Source organism: Lupinus angustifolius, chromosome LG15 (genome assembly GCF_001865875.1).
Source record: "Lupinus angustifolius cultivar Tanjil chromosome LG15, LupAngTanjil_v1.0, whole genome shotgun sequence".
Classification (NCBI taxonomy): domain Eukaryota; kingdom Viridiplantae; phylum Streptophyta; class Magnoliopsida; order Fabales; family Fabaceae; genus Lupinus; species Lupinus angustifolius.
The window spans coordinates 10,281,342-10,303,967 of NC_032023.1; the positions used below are offsets into that span (position 1 = coordinate 10,281,342).

The following is a 22,626-nucleotide window of genomic DNA, read 5'->3' on the forward strand; positions in this document are numbered from 1 at the left end:
AGGCTGGGCCTGTTTAAGGCAAAGCCTGGCCTGGCCTGACCTGTTTCCACCCTTAGTTCTGAGCAACATTGGATTAAATATGCTATCTAATGTTTGGTTTAAGTTGTGGATACTTAGGGACATCTTTTTTTATGGACAAATATTTATACTGATAAAATGGTCACAAAGTAGAAATGATACAATTTTGTTTAATTTCATACAAGATTTCCATAATATATAACAATGATGTAAAAACCGTATCATACTAGTCGGTTCGACCGGAAAACCAGCGAACCGAACCCCTAATTGGTACGGTACAGATGTTGAACTGGCCAAGTATCAAAACCGGTCAAAATTAGTCAAAATTTGATCAAAACCGGTCAAAATTGGTCAAAACTGGTCAAAAATTGATCAAAACCGATCAAAATTGGTCAAATATTGGTCAAAATTGGTCAAAAATGGATCAAAATCGGTTAAAACTAGTCAAAAATTAGTGAACCGACTGATATTTGACTAAACCGGCTGGATTATACACATGTTTTTTATAATAAAAAAAACTTAAAAATTCATTCCAATGTGATCCATCTTTCCAACCTTCTTCAACACTTCAAGTCACATGCTTCCAAGACATATTTAGATTACACATTTTGGTTCATAACATTCGTGTGTAATCTCAGTAACATTTGTGTAAGCATGGAGTACTGTCTGATGATATGCAAAAATATAATCTCGATATGAGACAACTTTGACTCTGTGATGTTAAAAGTTAAAACTCTAAATTTATTTATTTTGTAGATTGACTTGTGAACTTGTGTCATTTATTTATATTTTGCGGTTGCTAAGTGATACTTTTGGATTGATATAAGTTTTGTAATTAAGACTTTGAATTTGTTAACGAGTTAAAGTTGTTTGTTTATGTGAATTTTGAGTAGATTATGAATATGGATTATAAATTTGAGTATCTACCTATTTGATTTTTTGCCGTTATAGGTTTATATAAATAAATATAAACAGGTATATCCAGTTTAACCGGCACACGGTTTAAGTACTAAACCGCTGGTTGAACCATTGTACTAATATACCAATACCCTGACCGATACAATCAGGGACAGTGCCACATTGAATTAAGGGCGTGCAATGCACACCCTGGTTTTTTTTTTATAAAAAAGTTATAAATTACCTATCTTTTTTTATGTATGTGCTGCTTTATTATTTTTAATTTATTATTTTCAATGATGTAAAAATCGGACCGTACCGGCCAGTTTAACTGGAAAACCGATGAACTGGTCTCTTAACTGATACGATATAGATGTTGAACCGACCAAGTATCAAAACCGGTGAGTATTTCACTAAGTATTTCACTAAACCGACCGGTTTATACCTATATTTTTTTAAAAAAAAAAACTTAAAAACTCATTACAAGGTGACCCATCTTTCCAACCATTCTTCCACACTTCAAGGCACATGCTTCCAAGACATACTTAGATTACACCTTTTGGTTCCTAATATTCGTGTGTAATCTCAATGACATTTATGATGTAAACCCTCCTAGGGCAGCCTTTGATCCCAAGGGCAAGAAAAGTCATGATGGTCCTACAACTAGGGCCAATGCCAAGGCAGGGATCCTTAAGGTCTTAAAGGACACAATTTTCCCAGGAGAAGGTATGTGAGAAGGATACTTATGTCCTTAGGGTATGTTCCAACTTAGGTTTATTTTATTTGCATTGATTCAAATAAATGAGATTGCATTCTCATATAGTCTTAGGTTTATTTTTATTCAAGTATTTTAGTATTTAATTCATGTAATATGGATTAGGATTTATTTGTAACATGGTCCATATTTCGTGACCAAGTAGTTCACCTAGGTTCAAGGGTAAGCTTGTCACGTGACATTTGAAGCTAGAGTCATAAAAATTCAAGTGGCATAATCAAATCTTCTCCAACCAACATTGAGGATTCGGTTAGCATGAAAATAGGTGAAGATAGATTATTTATGGCCTTAGGGATGACACGGCTATAATCAAGGAAATTAGATTGTAAAGTTGTTATTCAACTTGCTTGAAGATAAATTCGGTTGCTTGAAGACAAATATAATTTGGCAAAGGACTTGGTTCACTATCTTATCTTCTCCAAATTGTGGGGATTTTGAAATCAAAAGAGTCCTGTGAATCTTTAAATAGATCAAGACTTGGTCAAGGCATCAACAACTCAGCCAACAAATATCTCAACAAATTACATTATTTAAGATCTTATCTATTTGATTTAATTAGGAGTTACATTATTATTTTATATTTATTTTAGCCTAAGTTTTAATTAGGATTCTATCTTAGACTTATCTTTATTCAGCAAGGCAGGTTGCCTATTTATATTTTATTTGATCATTAATAAAAGGAAAAGTTAAGTTTGTTTTTGAGAAAAATTGGATTGAATTCCTAAAGTTGAGCCAAAGCTCCTTAATTTGAACTTATCAAGATTCTTATTCTTGTGGTGTTCTAAGACTCATCACCCTCTCGGTGTGGCGTCTAAATTCTTATCAAGGATCCTTCCTTGTGGTGAATATCATTGACTTATCAAGCTCTTGAGCTTGTGGCGTCTCCATCTTCATATCTTTTCCATCTTTCCCACAAATTTATCCTAAAATTGTCCTAAAAATCTCTACCAATACCAACACCGAATTCTTATTTATAAAGCTCAAGACTTCAAGCTAAAACGATCCTAATTCTAAGGCAACCCCCTAGAGGTTGTCATCAATTTGTGTAATCTTGGATTTCTATTTGAAGATAGGATTTGGTGCAAAAATATAATATCGATATGAGACAACTTTGACTCATTGGTGTTAAATGTTAAAACTCCAAATGTATTTGTTTTGTAGAGTGAGTTATGAACTTGTGTCATTTATTCATATTTTGCGGTTGTTAAGTGATACTTTTGGATTGATATATGTTTTATAATTTATACTTTGAATTTGTTAAAGACTTAAAGTTGTTTGTTTATGTGAATTTTGAGTAGATTATAAATATGAATTATAAATATATATATATATATATATATAAACATAAGTAGGTATGTCTGGTTTAACCAGCATACGATTTAATTACTGAACCACCGGTTGAATCACTATACCACTATATCAGTACCCTGACCGGTTTGATAACCGGTACGGTTTTAACAACACTGATTATTTCTGTTATATATTTAATATTGTTTTTATTAATTATTAATGTATCTATTAATTATTCAATATAGATAATAAATCACAAATTTATATATCAATAGTTTTTACAAGACATGTAGAAGATATATGATTTTTGTTCAACTGATTTTATGATGTTTGATAATCAACTAAAGATTTATATCATTGATATATTATTTGAAAGAAATCAATAATCTTTCAGAGAAGTTTGTTAAAAGTGAAAGACACATCATTTACATATTAGTTTATATTCTTTTGAAGTTAGCAATGAACTTTGTTTGTTGTCACTCCAACCATAAAAAGAGCGTTTTCAGCTATGAAGATTGTAAAAATAGGTTGCACAGTCGAATGGTAGATGCATGGATAAATGATTGTCTAATGACTTGTATTGAACGAGATGTGTTCAACAACATTAACAACGGATTGATCATTCAACGATTTCAAAATATGAAGTCACCTAGATATCAATTATGAAGTATGTAATTTATTTGATTAGTTATATTTAAGTTTTGTGATTTTGACATCAATGTTTTTATCTTTTAATATATGATAATATTTATTATTTTAATTTTAAGCATATGTTGCACAATCTGCTCTCGGGTCTTGGATTTGTTACTGGGTACGGTTTTAGCAACACTGATATATGATATACTATGAAATCAAGTTCAAATAATATAAAAGTCAGTATATTTTTATTATTTTTGTTATTCCTTATAAAATAGATAAATAATTTTAAGGATAAATTGTTTAAATACACAAAAAAAAAGAAAAGAATAATTTTATAATAAAAATGTTATCCAAATTTGCAAATGATAAATGTACCATAACTAATCATCATTTTATGCTTGTGCAATATCTCACTAAATTTTTTGGTAATTTCCTCTAGAAGGAATTGTTCACTTTCTAATGGGGAGGGTGTTCTTCAATATCTAAGCCAAAAATATATCTTTCAGGTAAGCTGGAATGCACATGATTCGAATTACAAACACCTTTTTGAGCCAACCATTGCTTTGCATGTCAAACTCGTCCATGACATATCTCCAAGTCTATTCAAATTTATCATCGGTAGTCACAGAAACACCCACCTATTACAAACCTTTTGGATATTTTAAATTGGGTTTATGATCATAATTGTAGTTACAGTTGCAAAATATGGTTGTATCATATGTATTTTATAATTAAAAATATATTTTGAATTTGATGTATTCTGATACAGCCAAATATAGTCCAATTGGGCATGATGTGGTCAGATGCTGTCCAAATGCGATGATGTTGCGACCCAATATGGCCGTATCATAGTGATTCAGTATCACCTCGCAATCATCGCAATTATAGTGAGTGATACAATTGTCTCACAACTACAATATTTTAACTGATATAGTCCACAATTTGAATTATTGCCTTCTCCTTAACTTAGCACATACAAAATATGAGCAGAAGAACAAAATATAATATCTTTTGCAATTGCCATGGCAGAATCTTGATCTGTTATTATAAGACGTTCCCTATAGAATAGCAGCACTTAGCAAAAGGCAGAGGAAGAGGAATTTAGATATAAAATGCTCATGTTCCCCTTTGATGTCAACGCTGATTTAAATAATAATAAATCATAATCTAGGAATTAAAATCATTTTTTCTTTCATTAAAAAAACTTTTAAAAGCAAAAATTTTCCGTTCTGCCAGATGAGTTTCTTGTGTCTGTTTGTGGGTTTCACATGAAGAAAATGTCAAGTGATATTAGCTATTTGGTTACAAAAAGAAAAAAAAAATATAGAAAAAGATAAGCAAGAGTGGGGAGAAGGAGAAAGCGGAAAATTGTAATAGATTTTTTCATGTTTGAAATAAGAGAAGAACGAAATAAAATGAAAAGAAATACAAAGACATATTTTTCTTTCACTTCTTTATTTGGTTAAATAGAAAGTTATGCTTTAAAGACAATGATATACCTAAAATAAAGAAAAAAGATGATTTTTTTGTTTTATTATTAATTAAAAATGAAGACTATAATTTTATAATATAAATTTCATTAAATATTTTTTATAATTTTAAATAATTTTATTTTTATATACAAAATAGACTTAGGTATGTTAATAGTGTTTAAAACAAAAAAGAGAGAAAATAAAAATTGAAGGATATTTTTAAATTTCCTATAAAATTATTAATCTCTCTATTTTATCATACAATGTTATTAATAACGTACCAGTTATCAAACCAGTTAGGATACTTGTATAGTAATATAACGGTTCAACTGATGATTCATTAACTAAACCGCATACCAGTGAAATTAGATATACATACATAATATATTAATATTAATGTTGAAAAATCAATAAAAAACCAATTTTTTAATTAAAAAATTAATTTTAAATAAAAACTGGCTGGTATTACCAGTTTTGGCCGGTTTTAGCCAATTTTGACTAGTTTTTAGCTAATTTTGACCAATATAATTGTATGACCGATATAATTATTGCACCATACTGGTATTAGGATCAATTCATTGGTTTATCAGTTAAACCTGTCAACATGAAATAGTTTTAACAACACTACTCTCACATAATTTTAATTCTCTTATCTCTTTCTCTCTTAATAATCAAAGAGAATAAAGTCTCTCTCTATCAAACTTTCTTACATCTTTTTCTCACAACTCTAATTACACTTATTAAAGGGAGATTTAATAATAAGGGTGATGGGTGGTTTTGTACTCCATGATTGAATGATCTTTTTGGAAAAAGTTATGATGATGGAATTGACAATACTTAAAGACACTAGTGGTTTTATTAGATAGAAGATATAAAAAATGGAATAATTAACCAAACTTATTTTCATAAAAAGATAAATTTCCTTTTACTTTTTGGATTAAGATTTTTATCTTAATCTTTATTTTTGTTTTTTTGTATTACCAAATGTATTCTTCACCTTTTATGGTAAGAAACTAATTATTTTCGAAGTTCATGACTGCTCCTCCTAGCCGGTGTTGCTCCTAAAAGTTGAACAATCAATTTTGGAGATCCAATGATCTTATATCATTAGAATAATATAGTCTTTGCGGTTGTTGATAACATTCACTTAGGTAATGTCAATAAAATTGATATTGAGGACCAAATCTAACACAAAAAGGAAAATTAGGAACTAAATTGAATATAATAAATTGTATAGATGAAATAATGTACATCTAAGGCGCATGTTAGCACAGCACACCGTGATATGGCCCATAGTCCTTAAAAAACCGGAGAAGGATGTTATGATCAGAAAATAATAATACAATTTTGGATAAGCATTGTGAAAAGCCAACTGCCACATAAGACAAACAATACCATATTTTATGTCATCTCATGATATAATTAAATAAAATAATATATCATTCTACTAATCCTCGTACTTACAGAAAAATGACATATATCATAAAATAATATTTTATAGAAATGTCATATATTACTTTCTTTTTATAGGTATGATGATTAATTAGAGGATATAGTATGATGCTGTAACATTATTGTAGAAATAACTGAAAAGTGTTAATATCAGATTCAGTGTCTGTCTTTAGTTATTTATTGTAATTGGAATGCAAAAAGAAAATAGTGATCCCAGTCAAAGAGAGAGAGAGAGAGAGAGTGTGTGTGAGTGTGAGTGATGACAACAATGGAAGAGAGTCCACGGAGTCCAGAGGCTAAGATAGGAATGAGAGTAGAGGATCTATGGGATATTCAAGAGCCACAGCTAAGTCCTAATGACAAACTCAATGCTTGCTTTGAAAGCATCCCTGTCTCTGCTTTCCCTCTACCTCCTTCTAACCAAGGTCACTCTTTTCTAACATCTCATTTCTCAACTATTATCAAAATCCATTCTGCCAATTCAATCCATATTTACATAATTCTATAGTTTACCCTTTGAATTAGGGCTTAGCAGGATCCAACTCTAACCGGTTTGGCCCGATCATGAGAGTGGTTGGAATTCATGTCAAGTTCGAGTTTAAAAACTAGACCCGATGAATTTATAGGGTCACATAAGGGACACACATATTCAATTGTTTATATAATAATGAATTCTTTTTTACTCAAAGTATAGTTGATTTTCTATTTTTTTTATCATATATATATATATATATATATATACATTCACATGTAAATGATAGGAAAATATCATTTCATATGGAAAATTATATATCAATGATAATAATAAAGAATATTATGAAAACTTTATTTAAAAAGGTGTATTATATTTAATTAATCGGGTGTAGGGTCGAATTCATGTTCAAAACCTGTCCCGATCAATATTTGGAGTCGGGTTAGCCTTTGAGTCTATGGCCAGGTTCAGGTTCAGAAAAATAACCCGACTAATATTTAGGTCCACATAAGGGACCAACCTTACCCGACCCATCCTCATCCCTAACGGTTTCATCAAATTAATATGAGAAGTGTTGAAACTATGTATATGTGCTGATACCAGGTAACTATGATTTAATCCACCATGAGACAGTTAATCAGTTATATAATCCCGAATGGGGTAGGACTATTATAATCCCCAAAACTATTCCTATTAAGTATTTAGTATTTAACGCAGTTGCAAGCTTTTTACACTGATAGATGTTGATATGATCTAAGAGTGGGTTTTATTGAGGTTAATTTTGTCAAAAACTATTGTTGAAGATCCAAATAAGCATAAGGCTGATGTCTCTAGCAAAAACCATAATCATAATCCGACTGGTGTTTTTGGGCGAAAATAAGCATCATTTTTTAGTTTCACTCTTGGATATTCAAATGATCTGAAAATTAAACACATTCTTAGAATCAGTTATGGTATGCAGCCTTTATAGCTTTCTTTCCGTTTTCGCCACAAAATGTTAATCCTTTTGTGTGTTTGTGTTCAGAAATTGAGATAAAATCGGATGCCACCCTTGCTGAGGCTGTTAAAATACTGGCAAAGCATAACATTCTCAGTGCACCTGTGGTGGATGTGGATGCACCTGAAGATGCTAGTTGGATTGACAGATATATAGGAGTAGTTGAGTTTGCCGGAATTGCCGTATGGATTCTGCATCAGGTTAGTATATCATTACTCAATATGTTTCTGTTGTTTCTATGAATTATGAACTTATGATACTGTTTCCAATTCAATCATGGATGGACAATTTGAAAAATGATAATTTACCTGGTAATTATTGAATGTTGATGTAGTTTTTTGAGTGCTTTATTTTTCAAACTAAGCTAATGTGGAAATTTTGATGTTGTTGACAGTCTGAACCTACATCTCCGAAGAGTCCATCCAGTGGAACTGTTATTGCAGCTGCGGCTAACAGAATGACTTCTGCGTTAGAACTCGACCCCTTAGACCTTGGATCTGCTGCAACAGCTTCAGGAAACTTTTTCGAGGATCTGATTTCTTCTGACCTTTATAAGAATACCAAGGTTGTCTACTTGCTCTTTTCAATGTCAACCAAAAAAGACAGTTTCTTCTAATTGATTCTTGTTGAGGCAGTTCTTTCACTAGCTAACTTTCTAGCAAACAGGTTCGTGATATTTCAGGGTCATTCCGTTGGGCTCCCTTTCTTGCTTTGGAAAGATCAAACTCATTTTTAACCATGTTGTTGCTGCTTTCGAAGTACAAGATGAAGAGTGTTCCTGTTGTGGACTTGGGTGCAGGTAGAATTGATAACATTATTACACAGCCTGCTGTAATTCACATGTTGGCAGAATGTTCTGGTCTTCAGTGGTTCGAGAGTTGGGGAGACAAGAAACTATCCGAAGTTGGTCTTCCACTGGTGACACCAAGTCAAATCATCAAGGTGGGTAACTGTCTTTGGTTGGAGTTCTGGATCAACAGATATGAAATTTTCTACATTAACTTCTATTTCTATAAACAAGTTAACTAACACTCAAGCCCCTCTATATTACTATACACCTGCCATAAATATAAAAGTGTATTGGCAACATAACGCCGAGGGTGAACCTCAGTACAATGATAAGGTTGCTTGTCTTGTGACTTGGAGGTTCTGAGGTTAAATCCTGGAAAATGTCTGTTCGCTTGCGAGCATAAGTCTGCATAAATCTACCCTATTCAAACCCCACAAGGTGGGAGCTTCGTGCATTGGGCCGCTCCTTTAACCGTTCTGACAACGTTGCATGCTGTATTCATTATTATCCATCAATTCCTCAACTCTTTTCACTGCATTAAATGTGTCAAGCATGAATTACCATGATACTAGAGCAACAGCTTCCCTAGATGTCTTAAGCATACAAGTAAGGTTATTAGCAAAGTGAGGCTGTTAGCATTTATATTTGCTTATTCACTTTCCTTATTAACCAATGATAATTTTCTAAAATAAAAATCTAAAATTTTAACTGATTAGTTGAGACATGAATAGGCATTACCCCAAAGTATATGGCTATTGCTAGAAGTTATTTCCTTTTTCCCGTTCAAGCAAGCTCGTTAATCTTGGTCAGCTTCAAATCGGTTTCCTCGCTTTCAGGTTTATGAGGATGAACCAGTGCTTCAAGCATTTAAACTGATGAGGAAACAGAGGATTGGTGGGGTGCCTGTGATCCAAAGGGGTGGCAGCAAGGCAGTGGGTAATATAAGTCTGCAGGATGTTCAATTCTTGCTAACAGCTCCGGAAATCTACCATGATTACAGGTTTTTCATCACATTTAATCTGATACATAGAACTTTTTAATGCTCCATTACTTAACACTTCTTGTTTTTTTTGTTCTATCTGTTACTTTCTAATTGTATGATCACACTATAACAGAGCTATTACAGTAAAAGACTTCTTGACCGTCGTTCCAACGACAAGTGACTTGAGTACATGCAAAAAGGACTGCACAGTCAAAGAATTGATTCAATTGCTCGACCACAAGAAGATTCTTCGGGTTTACGTCGTGGATGACGACGGGAATCTGGAAGGATTGATAACACTCAGAGATATCATCTCAAGGTTAGTACATGAACCCCATGGCTATTTCGGGGACTTCTTTGATGGTGTTCTCCCCCTGCCTCCAAACAGCAGGGTCTAACAAACACTTATTATGAACACATTTCTCTTATCATATCAGTTTTTTCAGAATAATCCCTGCTTCTGACCAGGGTTTGTAATTGTAACATAGGCTGTTTGCAAGTTTTCATCAGTGTGTCTGTGAGTAAAAATTTATGTAAATTTTAACATTAACCATGAATTTCAATCACATTCTGTTTACTATCTGCTTGTGTTTACCTCTATCTATATATGATTTAAGATACCCTTTTCCACTGAAGGGTTAGGGAGCTTAGTTGTTGGTGGCCATGAAACCCAATAATTTTGAGAGCACATCTTCTGTTCTCCATATGTGTCGTAATTGTGATTGGTCAGAAAAATACTTAATAATTTAACTTTTAATTTAAATACATTTTTTTTCAACTAATCATAACTCGCGACACATAGAGTGGTACACATAGTAAGAGAGAATATGTGATACCATAATTTGTACCCTTGAACAACTAATCTGGCCCATTTTCTTGGAAAGTGATTCAATTACAAAGGCAGGAAAGTCAAAATGAGTTTGAATGATTTGTACCGTTTCTTAGATTTCAATTTTTATTTTGATTATAATTTTCATCTAGTAACTCTATTCTCAAAGTCTGTTTCACTAGTTTGCTAAATCTAATCCATTTTTAAGTTTTTTTGGTACTAACAATGATATTCCATCACTATATGAGTAAGGAACTAATTACTTTTAGGTTTGGGTGAAATTGAAGACAAATTATTATGCCAACATGTTATAAGTGGGGAATTCATACTTGAAAGTTTGTTACCAATTTGTAAGTTGTCAGTTTGTTACAAATGCAATGAGTACTACTCAATCTTTCCAATTTGTAATTTGTTAGTTTGTTACCTCTATCAATGATTTGCTGAATCTTCAAATGTAGTCAAGTTTTGAATACAAACAAATCTCGAACACAAACATGTCTTTTTAGATGTTCATGAAAATGATATTTTGATATTGTTTTAAGAATATAAGATTAGGAAGATATTATTCCAGTTTGAATAGGTTGTAGTGCTAGTTTGATCTTCCACACACATAGAAAGATTAAATATTGAAACAATTAGTATAATCTTATATAATCTATTTGGAATCATCAAATCATAGAGAACCTTTGCCCCAAATCCAATCGCCACAGCTGCTACATCGTTCCCACTAATTGGAGTGAGAGTTTGTGCCTATTCTGGAACCCTAATTTGCGTGTAGGGCTGCTATTTTTCTTTCTCTAGAAGAACAAAGATTCATGAAATTGATGAGCTATGTTCTTTATTTCATTATATGCTTTCACAAAGCTCTGACTGAATGGAAAGGTTTATATTGGAATTTGCTGTTTTGATGTGAAAAAAGGAATTGATGATATTATGTTAGTGTGTCATGGATGGTAGTTTAATGAAAAATATGATATTGCTCTAGTGGAGAAGGAGAGAGACAAAGATGGTCCATGAATGCATGAGTGAGATTTTTCTTCTTTTTCCAAGTGAAATAGTGACATTTTACTTCAATAACCAATAAGCGGAACATGAGAATGCTAAGTAAATACTTAAACTAGACATTAAACTAAAGAAGTTTCATCATAGGTTCTAACCGAATTATTTGATTAAATCATTCGGTTAGACTGTACAACATCATATAAATATATAATTAATTATATATACTAAGACAATTGAAATAGAAAATTGAATCAAATATCTTGAGAGAAAGTAGCGAATAAGACTACTCATGAGTTAGAAAAGTGGTAGTAACAATAAGAGAGGAAAATGAGGGAAATACATAAATACTGTCAGTTGTATTGCATTATCCCCATCCCTTCCTAAACTCCAAATACTTGGTGTTGAGTTAGGATTGTCTCTACTAACATAGAGACAAATGGTTTTAAAATTTTTAGAAGAAATACAATTTTCAATGAACATTTATCATTTTGATTACAATGAAATTATATTTTTACCATTAAAAACAAAAGAAGAAACATACAATTACCTCTCTATTAATGGAGATGATCCTTGTTATTTCTTGCTAGTCTTTTCACCCCCTACTAATAGCACTACAAGATCCAAATCTTACTCTGGTACTAACCTTTGATTTTGATTGTGAAGCCTACAACAAAAATAGGAGAGGGAAATACTCACAGAGAAAAGAAAACTATGTAGATGAAAATGATAAAAAGTTTGAACACCTAATATTTTTGAAGTTTCACCAACAAAAATATCAATCTCAATCTGAGTATTCTAACCCTCATCCTAGATTTTGTTTTCAATCAATTTCTATTTGTTTTGCTTGAAAATGGAAATAGGAAATGAAAAATCCAAAATAGATTTGCTTGTCAATAGTTTTTTCTTTACGAAACCGCTCGGGTCAATGATTCGGGTTATTTCGGATTAACCCGATTTAACTAGGTCTAACCAGAATATTTACTGTCCAAAATGGCTCAAATATTCATCTAACTGACTGTGTGAGTCGATGCCGTTTGAAAGGTTGGCTAATTGTCAGACTAATTGAACCGTCCAACCTAGTCTGACTTTCATAACATTGACTTAAACATCGGTAAACTAATGGAGGGACTAAAGTAGATAATAGTACACAAATGTGAAGAGTAAAATGATAATTTAGTTTTTCTGGGGACAAATATAGAAATTATGGAAATCTTCAAGGATTGAAATGCTTATTCAGTTTAAAAGATCTTTAACAAACATGATTTAAGTGTCATCGTCATTGGACATCCCAAATAACATAAACGACCATTTGGTGCGCCACCAACATCAAATTGCACTAAGCACGTATCATTGCCACCATACAATTTCAGGATCATCATTATTCGCTTTAGACATACACAAATAGTATGCACGTACACTCCTTGAAAGGAGAATCACAAAACTTAACAATTATCAACCAAATAAGATGAGAAGTAATCAAACATAAGATGAGAAGTAATCAAATCCTAGTCACATATCATCATTCTCTAAGAAATGTTGGTCAATGCCGCGCCTCGATTTTCGGCTGCACAACTTTATTTAGAGTCGCCACTATATTTTATAGTTAAAAACGTAGAAAAATCTTCTAAGCCCAATTACCCCGGTGTTAAGTGCCAAAATGTTAATGAAATGTATATGATTTTTGGGCACTTTGTATAGATTTATGATGTAATTGCATACAATTTCCGATAATCTAGTAATCTTGTATTGTATTCTTAAGGAATTTAATTATGCGTTATTGTTTGCAGATTGCAGGTTAAGAGATGATGAATAAAGGAGAAAAAAAGAGAAGAATAAGTTTCTGAACAACAAAAGTCTCGCCCAAGCGAGGGAATGGTCGCTCAAGCCATAATTCAGAGGAAAATCATCAGAAAACACTGGTACCGCTCGCCCAAGCGAGGGACTGTCGCCTAGGCGTTATTTCTAGACCAAAAAGCTGATACTCACTGTTTCTCCCTCGCCCAAGCGAGGTGTTTAGGTGCGGAAAGTCATCTTCTCTCGCCTAGGCGAGGTGTTCAGGCGTGGAAATGCATATTCTCTCGCTCAAGCGAGAATCTCTAGCTTGAGCGAGAGAGTAGCAGTCAGTGCTTGATATAGACAGTTCTGGAACAAAGAGGGAGTTATTGAAACACTTCTGAAGCAATAACTTGGCACAACATATAGGGAGATTAGGATAGAAATCGTGGAAACGATTCTATTTCACAGAATTTCTTGTATTTCTCATGATCAGAGTGTTGTAATGGCAATGATGAGTGGCTAGTCTTCGTTGTTGTGATTTGAAATGTAATCTTCTTACCTTGTACTCCTGGATTCAATTCTAATGTAATTTTTATTTGATTTTTGGGAAGTTTATCCCGTTCTTAATGCATGAGTTTAATTAGCTATTGAATTCTTGTTCTTGGGTTCAAGTTTAATTGGAAAGTTAAATTTGACACCTGATTTGGATTATCTTCCTTCATACACCATTATTTCAAGAATAGATAATGATGTATGAATTGATTTTACATTGTTTGCACCCATGCTGTCAAAACGATTCAGGGATTTGCTGAGGCACCCATACTGCCAAAAAGATTCAGAGATTTATTGAGGCACCTATGCTGCCAAAACAATTCAGGGATTTGCCGAGGCACCCATCCTGCCAAAATGATTCAGGGATTTGCTGAGGAACCATGGTGCCAAAATGATTCTTTACACTCAAGGAATTGATGTAAATGAATTGTCGAAAATGTGCATAAGAATAAGTAACTTCGCAAGGTGCTTGGAATTGAATATATGAATGTAAAAAGGGAAAGATGATGAATTTCGATCCCAACTATTTTAAATTCGTAGTTAGTCCGTGTTGTCATAAAGAATAAGGGATTTGCTGAGGCACCCGTGTTGCCATAATGGAGGTTTTAGTGTGAAGTTAGAAAATTCACTTGCGGAATGTAATGTTTAACCTTGTTACAAAACCATTATCAATTTATCAAACAAATTCGTATAAATACATACTCAATTAATTCTTGTAGGAATTAGTGTAAATCTACTCTGCTCCCTGAGGACGATATCCCAGTACTTTACTGGATTTTATTACTTGTACGATACGGTGCACTTGTCGTTCCGTAAATATCTAACACCCATGCTTTTGCATTTTTGATATCCAGGTTCGGGAGTCGGTTACAAGGTAGGGAAAATATTAGCATCCTACCCGTCCGCCTTAAGCGGCACCATGTTTGAATGCTTGGTTTTATGCAATGCACTATTTTGTTTGTTTGTACCTATTAGAAGAATAATGTAAAGATGCATGTTTGAATGCCCAATTATATGCAATGAATGATTATGCTTCATATGACTTTATTATTATTATTATTTTATTAAATTATCTGATTAATAAATTAATTATTATGAAGAAAAAATTATTTACTTTTATTATTGTGCCTGACAAGATTGACCCCGGTCCTACGTATCCATATTAAGGGAATCAATGCTTACGTAGTTCTTTAAGTAGAAAAAAGATTTGTTGGTTGAGTGTATTTTAATTAAAGAAAATATATTTTTTAGTCAAAAATGTTTATTTATAGGTGAAAAAAGTTTTTCTTTGGTTAATTTTTGTTATTTATTTAATTAAGAAAATATAATTTAAACGATTTTGAGATTTGATCGGTTAAAAAGAAGCAGCATAGCGCGACCTTTTGAAGATGATTTGAGAAAAAATAGGTCCCCATGACGACCTTCTCTCCATCTTTGATTATTTCTCAAAATTATTTCATTATAAAAATTTTCATGTAATTTTAATAATCATTCTTGTCATAGTGAAATGTTCAAATTATTTTTATTTTTGATAAATTTTAATTAATTATAGAAAACAAAGATACCCAATTAATTGCTAAAAGGTTAAAAATATTTGTTGATTATTAGCTATACTAAAGGGGTTTTCTTAGTTGTTGTTAGTTACTTATTCCATAAATTATTATATTATTAATTTGTTGCTGTTAATATTAATTAATGTATAACATAATTAATAAAGTTATTTACAAAAAAAATATAGTTGACCTTTATTTATTAAACAATATTGTATTTCTAAATTAAATAAAAGGAAGACTAAGAATAAATGAAATTGTAGGAGACGATATTAGAGTGTTGAATGTTTATGAAGCTGCGGACATGTGGCATAACATGATGGGTTGAGAGATATTGACTGGATGCACCTGACACGTGGCAGGGTGCTGCTGGTTGGAGAGGAGGATGCATGAAGGCGAATTGTGCACACGTCCGCGGGGAATCATTTGCTCTTATGGGTGTACCAATTGAGTGTGGCGAGGCTCACTTAAACCATGTTGCGTTTCGCAGCGTGATTGGTCAATCTTTGGGTCAACATAAGACTGAAAAAAGTACTCCAGGTTGTGAATCAGTATGAAAATGGGAGCATGGGACAGAGATGAGCCCGTCCACACTAGATCTCCTTCCTTTTCCTTTTGTATAGTACTTTTTCTCTTTACTCATGTGTTACCAAACAACTTTTCACATAGTAATTCCAACGCATTCAGTGTTCACTGTGTGTTTTTAGTGTTTTCATTGTATCTACAATGTTCATACTGTTTTTACAGTGTCGTTTTTATATTCACCATGAGCTCTATTTATAGTAAATTTTAAACACCGATTCCCAAAATTTTGGTTAACAAAAATTCAAATTTAGATAATTTAATCTCTTAATTTTTGGGATCTTAATAGACTATTTTGACCCTATATTTTCATATTATTTTAATAATTATTCTGTTAATTCCTTTTCAAATTTAAATTATGTTTTAGTGCATTTGATTATTTAAATTATTCTGAATTTTTGTTATAAAATATGGACAAAAATAAAATTAATTATTTTCTATACATTTAGTATTAAAAATTTCGAAAAATTAATATAAATAAATAAAATAACATTTTTTCTTATCTTTTTTAGAAAAAGAGTATGAGTTCATAGTGACCCATTCCTAATTCAAAATTTTTATTTCCTTAAAATCATTATTTTAGTTTTCAACATTTGGTCAACCTAACCACCTGGGTTCAGGAACCCTAACAACATTAACTTATTTCTTATTATTTTGAATTTTTGATTAACCTAATCACTTGGATTTTGGAACCCTAACATCATTAATTAATTTATTATTATTTTTAAATTTTCAGCTAACCTAATAACTTAGATTTAGGAACTAGATTTGTATAGTATTATTTTTTTGAATTTTTAGTTAACCTAATCATTTAATTTTTTGAACTTGATTTGTTTATTATTTTTTTCCCGAGTTTTTAGTTTTTGAAAAGGAAGCTTCTAAAATGATATTCTCACTAACTTAAATTTAATTAATTTAATAATTATAAAAAGTTCATAAAAATAGTTTAATAATTTTTATTCATTAAATATTAAAATTTCGAAGGATTTGCTGAAGGACCCGTGCTGCCAAAACGATTCAAGGATTTGCTGAGGCACCCATGCTGCCAAAATGATTTAGGGATTTGCTGAGGCACCTATGCTGCCAAAACGATTCACGGATTTGTTGAGGCACCCATGTAGCTAAAAGGATTCAGGGATTTGCTGAGGCACCCATGCTGTCAAAACGATTCAGGGATTTGCTGAGGCACCCATACTGCCAAAAAGATTCAGAGATTTATTGAGGCACCTATGCTGCCAAAACAATTCAGGGATTTGCCGAGGCACCCATCCTGCCAAAATGATTCAGGGATTTGCTGAGGAACCATGGTGCCAAAATGATTCAGGGATTTGCTGAGGCACCCGTGTTGTCATAAAGAATAAGGGATTTGCTGAGGCACCCGTGTTGTCATAAAGAATAAGGGATTTGCTGAGGCACCCGTGTTGTCATAAAGAATAAGGGATTTGCTGAGGCACCCGTGTTGTCATAAAGAATAAGGGATTTGCTGAGGCACCCGTGTTGCCATAATGGAGGTTTTAGTGTGAAGTTAGAAAATTCACTTGCGGAATGTAATGTTCCGCACCGATTGTTAATGCAGACATTGTGTATAAATGTATGTTGAGATGTATGATAAGCAATTTTTGGTTTGTTTGTTTATGTTTAGTAGATGAATGATGTAGATATGCATGTTTAAATGTTTGGTTATATGCAATACAATGATTTGTTTACGCTTATTTGGAAGAATAGTATACAGATGCATGTTTGAATGCTTGGTTTTATGCAATGCACTATTTTGTTTGTTTGTACCTATTAGAAGAATAATGTAAAGATGCATGTTTGAATGCCTAGTTATATGCAATGAATGATTATGCTTTGTTTTTTTTGTTTTTGTTTGTGCTATAATGATTGGTATATGAATGTGACTATGCATTGATAAATATAGTTATGCTTTAATGTATGTATGTCATGTATGATATGAGTACTATATATTTTGTTTGAATGTAATGAAGAGTAAGACCCATGCGAAAATGTTCTAATGCATCACTTATATATATTTATATATGTTTTTTTTCCGGATGGAACTCATCAACCTTTGTAGACTCGACTGAAGTGGTCCTTGTTGCTTGATGTTGATTGGTACCATAGTTTTCTTTCATAAAAAAATTTGCCCAAGTTTACTTGAAGATGTCTTTCCCTTAAGGTGATCTATAAAACACCCCAGTATGGCCTTGAGGATAATGACTAAACCTAGCTATTTTGCTTCACTGTATGCTTGCATAGAATTTTTCTTGAAAGTGTTGATGCTTTTTTGCCCCAACGAAACTTGCCCCAGTGTGCGTGTTAGGAACTCTTGTCTTCACTCAGGAGGCTACAACTTAGATTTTCCAAAAATTTGCCCCAATTTGGGTGATTGATGTTATGTAGTAGCAAGTCTTCAACTTGGGGTGTTCATTTTATTTTCCTTAACTCTTGCCCATAATACCATATGTAGGCATATGTCGGGAATTCTCTCATTTTATTACGATCTCAAGTCGCCTTTATAGGTTTTCGACTTAGGACCCCTCATCTTTTTTCTATGCATGTTTGAATGTTTGGTTATATGCAATGCAATAATTAGTTTGCGCTTATTAGAAGAATAGTGTAAGAATACATGTTTGAATGCTTGGTTATATGCAATGTACTGTTTTGTTTGTTTGTTTGTTTGTGCTTATTAGAAGAATAATATATGGATGCATGTTTGAATGCTTGGTTATATGTAATGCAATATTTTGTTTGTGTGTTTGTTTGTTTGTGCTTATAGGAAGAACAATGTGAATATGCATGTATGAATGCCTAGTTATATGCAATGCATTGTTTTGTTTGTTTGTTTGTACTTTTTAGAAGAATAATATAGGAATGCATGTTTGAATGCTTGGTTATATGCAATGCAATATTTTGTTTGTGCTACAATGATTGGTATATGAATGTGACAATGCATTGATAAATATAGTTATGCTTTAATGTATGTATGTCATGTATGATATGAGTACTATATATTTTGTTTGAATGTAATGAAGAGTAAGACCCATGCGAAAATGTTCTAATGCATCACTTATATATATTTATATATGTTTTTTTTCCGGATGGAACTCATCAACCTTTGTAGACTCGACTGAAGTGGTCCTTGTTGCTTGATGTTGATTGGTACCATAGTTTTCTTTCATAAAAAAATTTGCCCAAGTTTACTTGAAGATGTCTTTCCCTTAAGGTGATCTATAAAACACCCCAGTATGGCCTTGAGGATAATGACTAAACCTAGCTATTTTGCTTCACTGTATGCTTGCATAGAATTTTTCTTGAAAGTGTTGATGCTTTTTTGCCCCAACGAAACTTGCCCCAGTGTGCGTGTTAGGAACTCTTGTCTTCACTCAGGAGGCTACAACTTAGATTTTCCAAAAATTTGCCCCAATTTGGGTGATTGATGTTATGTAGTAGCAAGTCTTCAACTTGGGGTGTTCATTTTATTTTCCTTAACTCTTGCCCATAATACCATATGTAGGCATATGTCGGGAATTCTCTCATTTTATTACGATCTCAAGTCGCCTTTATAGGTTTTCGACTTAGGACCCCTCATCTTTTTTCTTGCTTTCCCTTGTGGGTTTTCAACCTAGCACTCTCTTTTTGTTTTCATGTTTTTTTTTTGTTTTTTTTGTGAACACCCTCGATGTGGCGACTTGAATTGATAGGAAGTAGTAGACATGTGTGAGTCGTTGTTGATTGTGTCTTTGAAGATGATAAGTTAAGATATTTCTCCTTACTTGAGGCATTCTGACTTATTTTGATCAAATCAATTTGGAGTCAAGAAAAGTCACTTCACTATTGCCCAAGTTTTGGGTTTTTTATAAACTTTCACAAGAAAACGAGATCAACTCCAAAAATTTCCCCAATTTGGGCTTCTTGTGACTTTTCATTCATGCTGCCAAAAGAATTTAGGGATTTGCTGAGGCACCGATGTTGCCAAAAGGATTCAGGGATTTGCTGAGGCATCCGTACTTCCAAAATGATTCAGGGATTTTCTGATGCACCCGTGCTGCCAAAACGATTCAAGGATTTGCTGAGGCACCCATGCTGCCAAAATGATTTAGGGATTTGCTGAGGCACCTATGCTGCCAAAACGATTCACGGATTTGTTGAGGCACCCATGTAGGAACTCTTGTCTTCACTCAGGAGGCTACAACTTAGATTTTCCAAAAATTTGCCCCAATTTGGGTGATTGATGTTATGTAGTAGCAAGTCTTCAACTTGGGGTGTTCATTTTATTTTCCTTAACTCTTGCCCATAATACCATATGTAGGCATATGTCGGGAATTCTCTCATTTTATTACGATCTCAAGTCGCCTTTATAGGTTTTCGACTTAGGACCCCTCATCTTTTTTCTTGCTTTCCCTTGTGGGTTTTCAACCTAGCACTCTCTTTTTGTTTTCATGTTTTTTTTTTGTTTTTTTTGTGAACACCCTCGATGTGGCGACTTGAATTGATAGGAAGTAGTAGACATGTGTGAGTCGTTGTTGATTGTGTCTTTGAAGATGATAAGTTAAGATATTTCTCCTTACTTGAGGCATTCTGACTTATTTTGATCAAATCAATTTGGAGTCAAGAAAAGTCACTTCACTATTGCCCAAGTTTTGGGTTTTTTATAAACTTTCACAAGAAAACGAGATCAACTCCAAAAATTTCCCCAATTTGGGCTTCTTGTGACTTTTCATTCATGCTGCCAAAAGAATTTAGGGATTTGCTGAGGCACCGATGTTGCCAAAAGGATTCAGGGATTTGCTGAGGCATCCGTACTTCCAAAATGATACAGGGATTTTCTGATGCACCCATGCTGCCAAAACGATTCAAGGATTTGCTGAGGCACCCATGCTGCCAAAATGATTTAGGGATTTGCTGAGGCACAATGCTACCAAAAAGATTCAGGGATTTGTTGAGGCACCCATGCTGCTAAAAGGATTCAGGGATTTGCTGAGGCACCCATGCTGTCAAAACGATTCAGGGATTTTCTGAGACACCCATACTGCCAAAAAGATTCAGAGATTTACTAAGGCACCCATACTGCCAAAAAGATTCAGAGATTTACTGAGGCACCCATCCTGCCAAAATGATTCAGGGATTTGCCGAAGCACCATGCTGCCAAAATGATTCAGGGATTTGCTGAGGCACCTGTGTTGTCATAAAGAATAAGGGATTTGCTGAGGCACCCGTGTTGCCATAATGGAGGTTTTGGTGTGAAGTTAGAAAATTCACTTGCGGAATGTAATATTCCGCACCGATTGTTAATGCAGACATTGTGTATAAATGTATGTTGAGATGTATGATAAGCAATTTTTGGTTTGTTTGTTTATGTTTAGTAGATGAATGATGTAGAGATGCATGTTTAAATGTTTGGTTATATGCAATACAATGATTTGTTTACGCTTATTTGGAAGAATAGTATACAGATGCATGTTTGAATGCTTGGTTTTATGCAATGCACTATTTTGTTTGTTTGTGCCTATTAGAAGAATAATGTAAAGATGCATGTTTGAATGCCTAGTTATATGCAATGAATGATTATGCTTTGTTTTTTTTGTTTTTGTTTGTGCTATAATGATTGGTATATGAATGTGACTATGCATTGATAAATATAGTTATGCTTTAATGTATGTATGTCATGTATGATATGAGTACTATATATTTTGTTTGAATGTAATGAAGAGTAAGACCCATGCGAAAATGTTCTAATGCATCACTTATATATATTTATATATGTTTTTTTTCCGGATGGAACTCATCAACCTTTGTAGACTCGACTGAAGTGGTCCTTGTTGCTTGATGTTGATTGGTACCATAGTTTTCTTTCATAAAAAAATTGCCCAAGTGTAATTGAATATGTCTTTCCCTTAAGGTGATCTATAAAGCACCCCAGTATGGCCTTGAGGATAATGACCAAACCTAGCTATTTTGCTTCAGTGTATGTTTGCATAGAATTTTTCTCGAAAGTGTTGATGCTTTTTTGCCCCAACAAAAATTGCCCTAGTGTGCTTGTTAGGAACTCTTGTCTTCACTCAGGAGGCTACAACTTAGATTTTCCAAAAATTTGCCCCAATTTGGGTGATTGATGTTATGTAGTAGCAAGTCTTCAACTTGGGGTGTTCATTTTATTTTCCTTAACTCTTGCCCATAATACCATATGTAGGCATATGTCGGGAATTCTCTCATTTTATTACGATCTCAAGTCGCCTTTATAGGTTTTCGACTTAGGACCCCTCATCTTTTTTCTTGCTTTCCCTTGTGGGTTTTCAACCTAGCACTCTCTTTTTGTTTTCATGTTTTTTTTTTGTTTTTTTTGTGAACACCCTCGATGTGGCGACTTGAATTGATAGGAAGTAGTAGACATGTGTGAGTCGTTGTTGATTGTGTCTTTGAAGATGATAAGTTAAGATATTTCTCCTTACTTGAGGCATTCTGACTTATTTTGATCAAATCAATTTGGAGTCAAGAAAAGTCACTTCACTATTGCCCAAGTTTTGGGTTTTTTATAAACTTTCACAAGA

General features: G+C 33.0%; 1 protein-coding gene and 1 long non-coding RNA gene across 3 annotated transcripts; one reads left to right on the forward strand and one right to left on the reverse strand.

The window, feature by feature from the left end:
- LOC109328304 (SNF1-related protein kinase regulatory subunit gamma-1-like) lies at nt 6,693-10,365 on the forward strand. Of its 2 annotated transcripts, XM_019561714.1 has the most exons (7): nt 6,693-6,754; nt 6,801-6,968; nt 8,040-8,212; nt 8,407-8,577; nt 8,679-8,954; nt 9,639-9,802; nt 9,918-10,365. In XM_019561714.1, coding segments are annotated over exons 1-7 (1,218 nt in total). In that variant the 5' UTR covers nt 6,693-6,753; the 3' UTR covers nt 10,183-10,365. The 2 variants fall into 2 exon arrangements, with proteins under 2 accessions (XP_019417259.1, XP_019417260.1); XM_019561715.1 differs by lacking the exon at nt 6,693-6,754 and having other exon boundaries at nt 6,762-6,968.
- Nucleotides 10,229-10,993, reverse strand: LOC109328306. The gene is made up of 3 exons (XR_002105418.1): nt 10,877-10,993; nt 10,770-10,775; nt 10,229-10,365 (listed from the first exon to the last, which is right to left on the reverse strand). It is a non-coding gene; the product is annotated as an uncharacterized LOC109328306 (long non-coding RNA).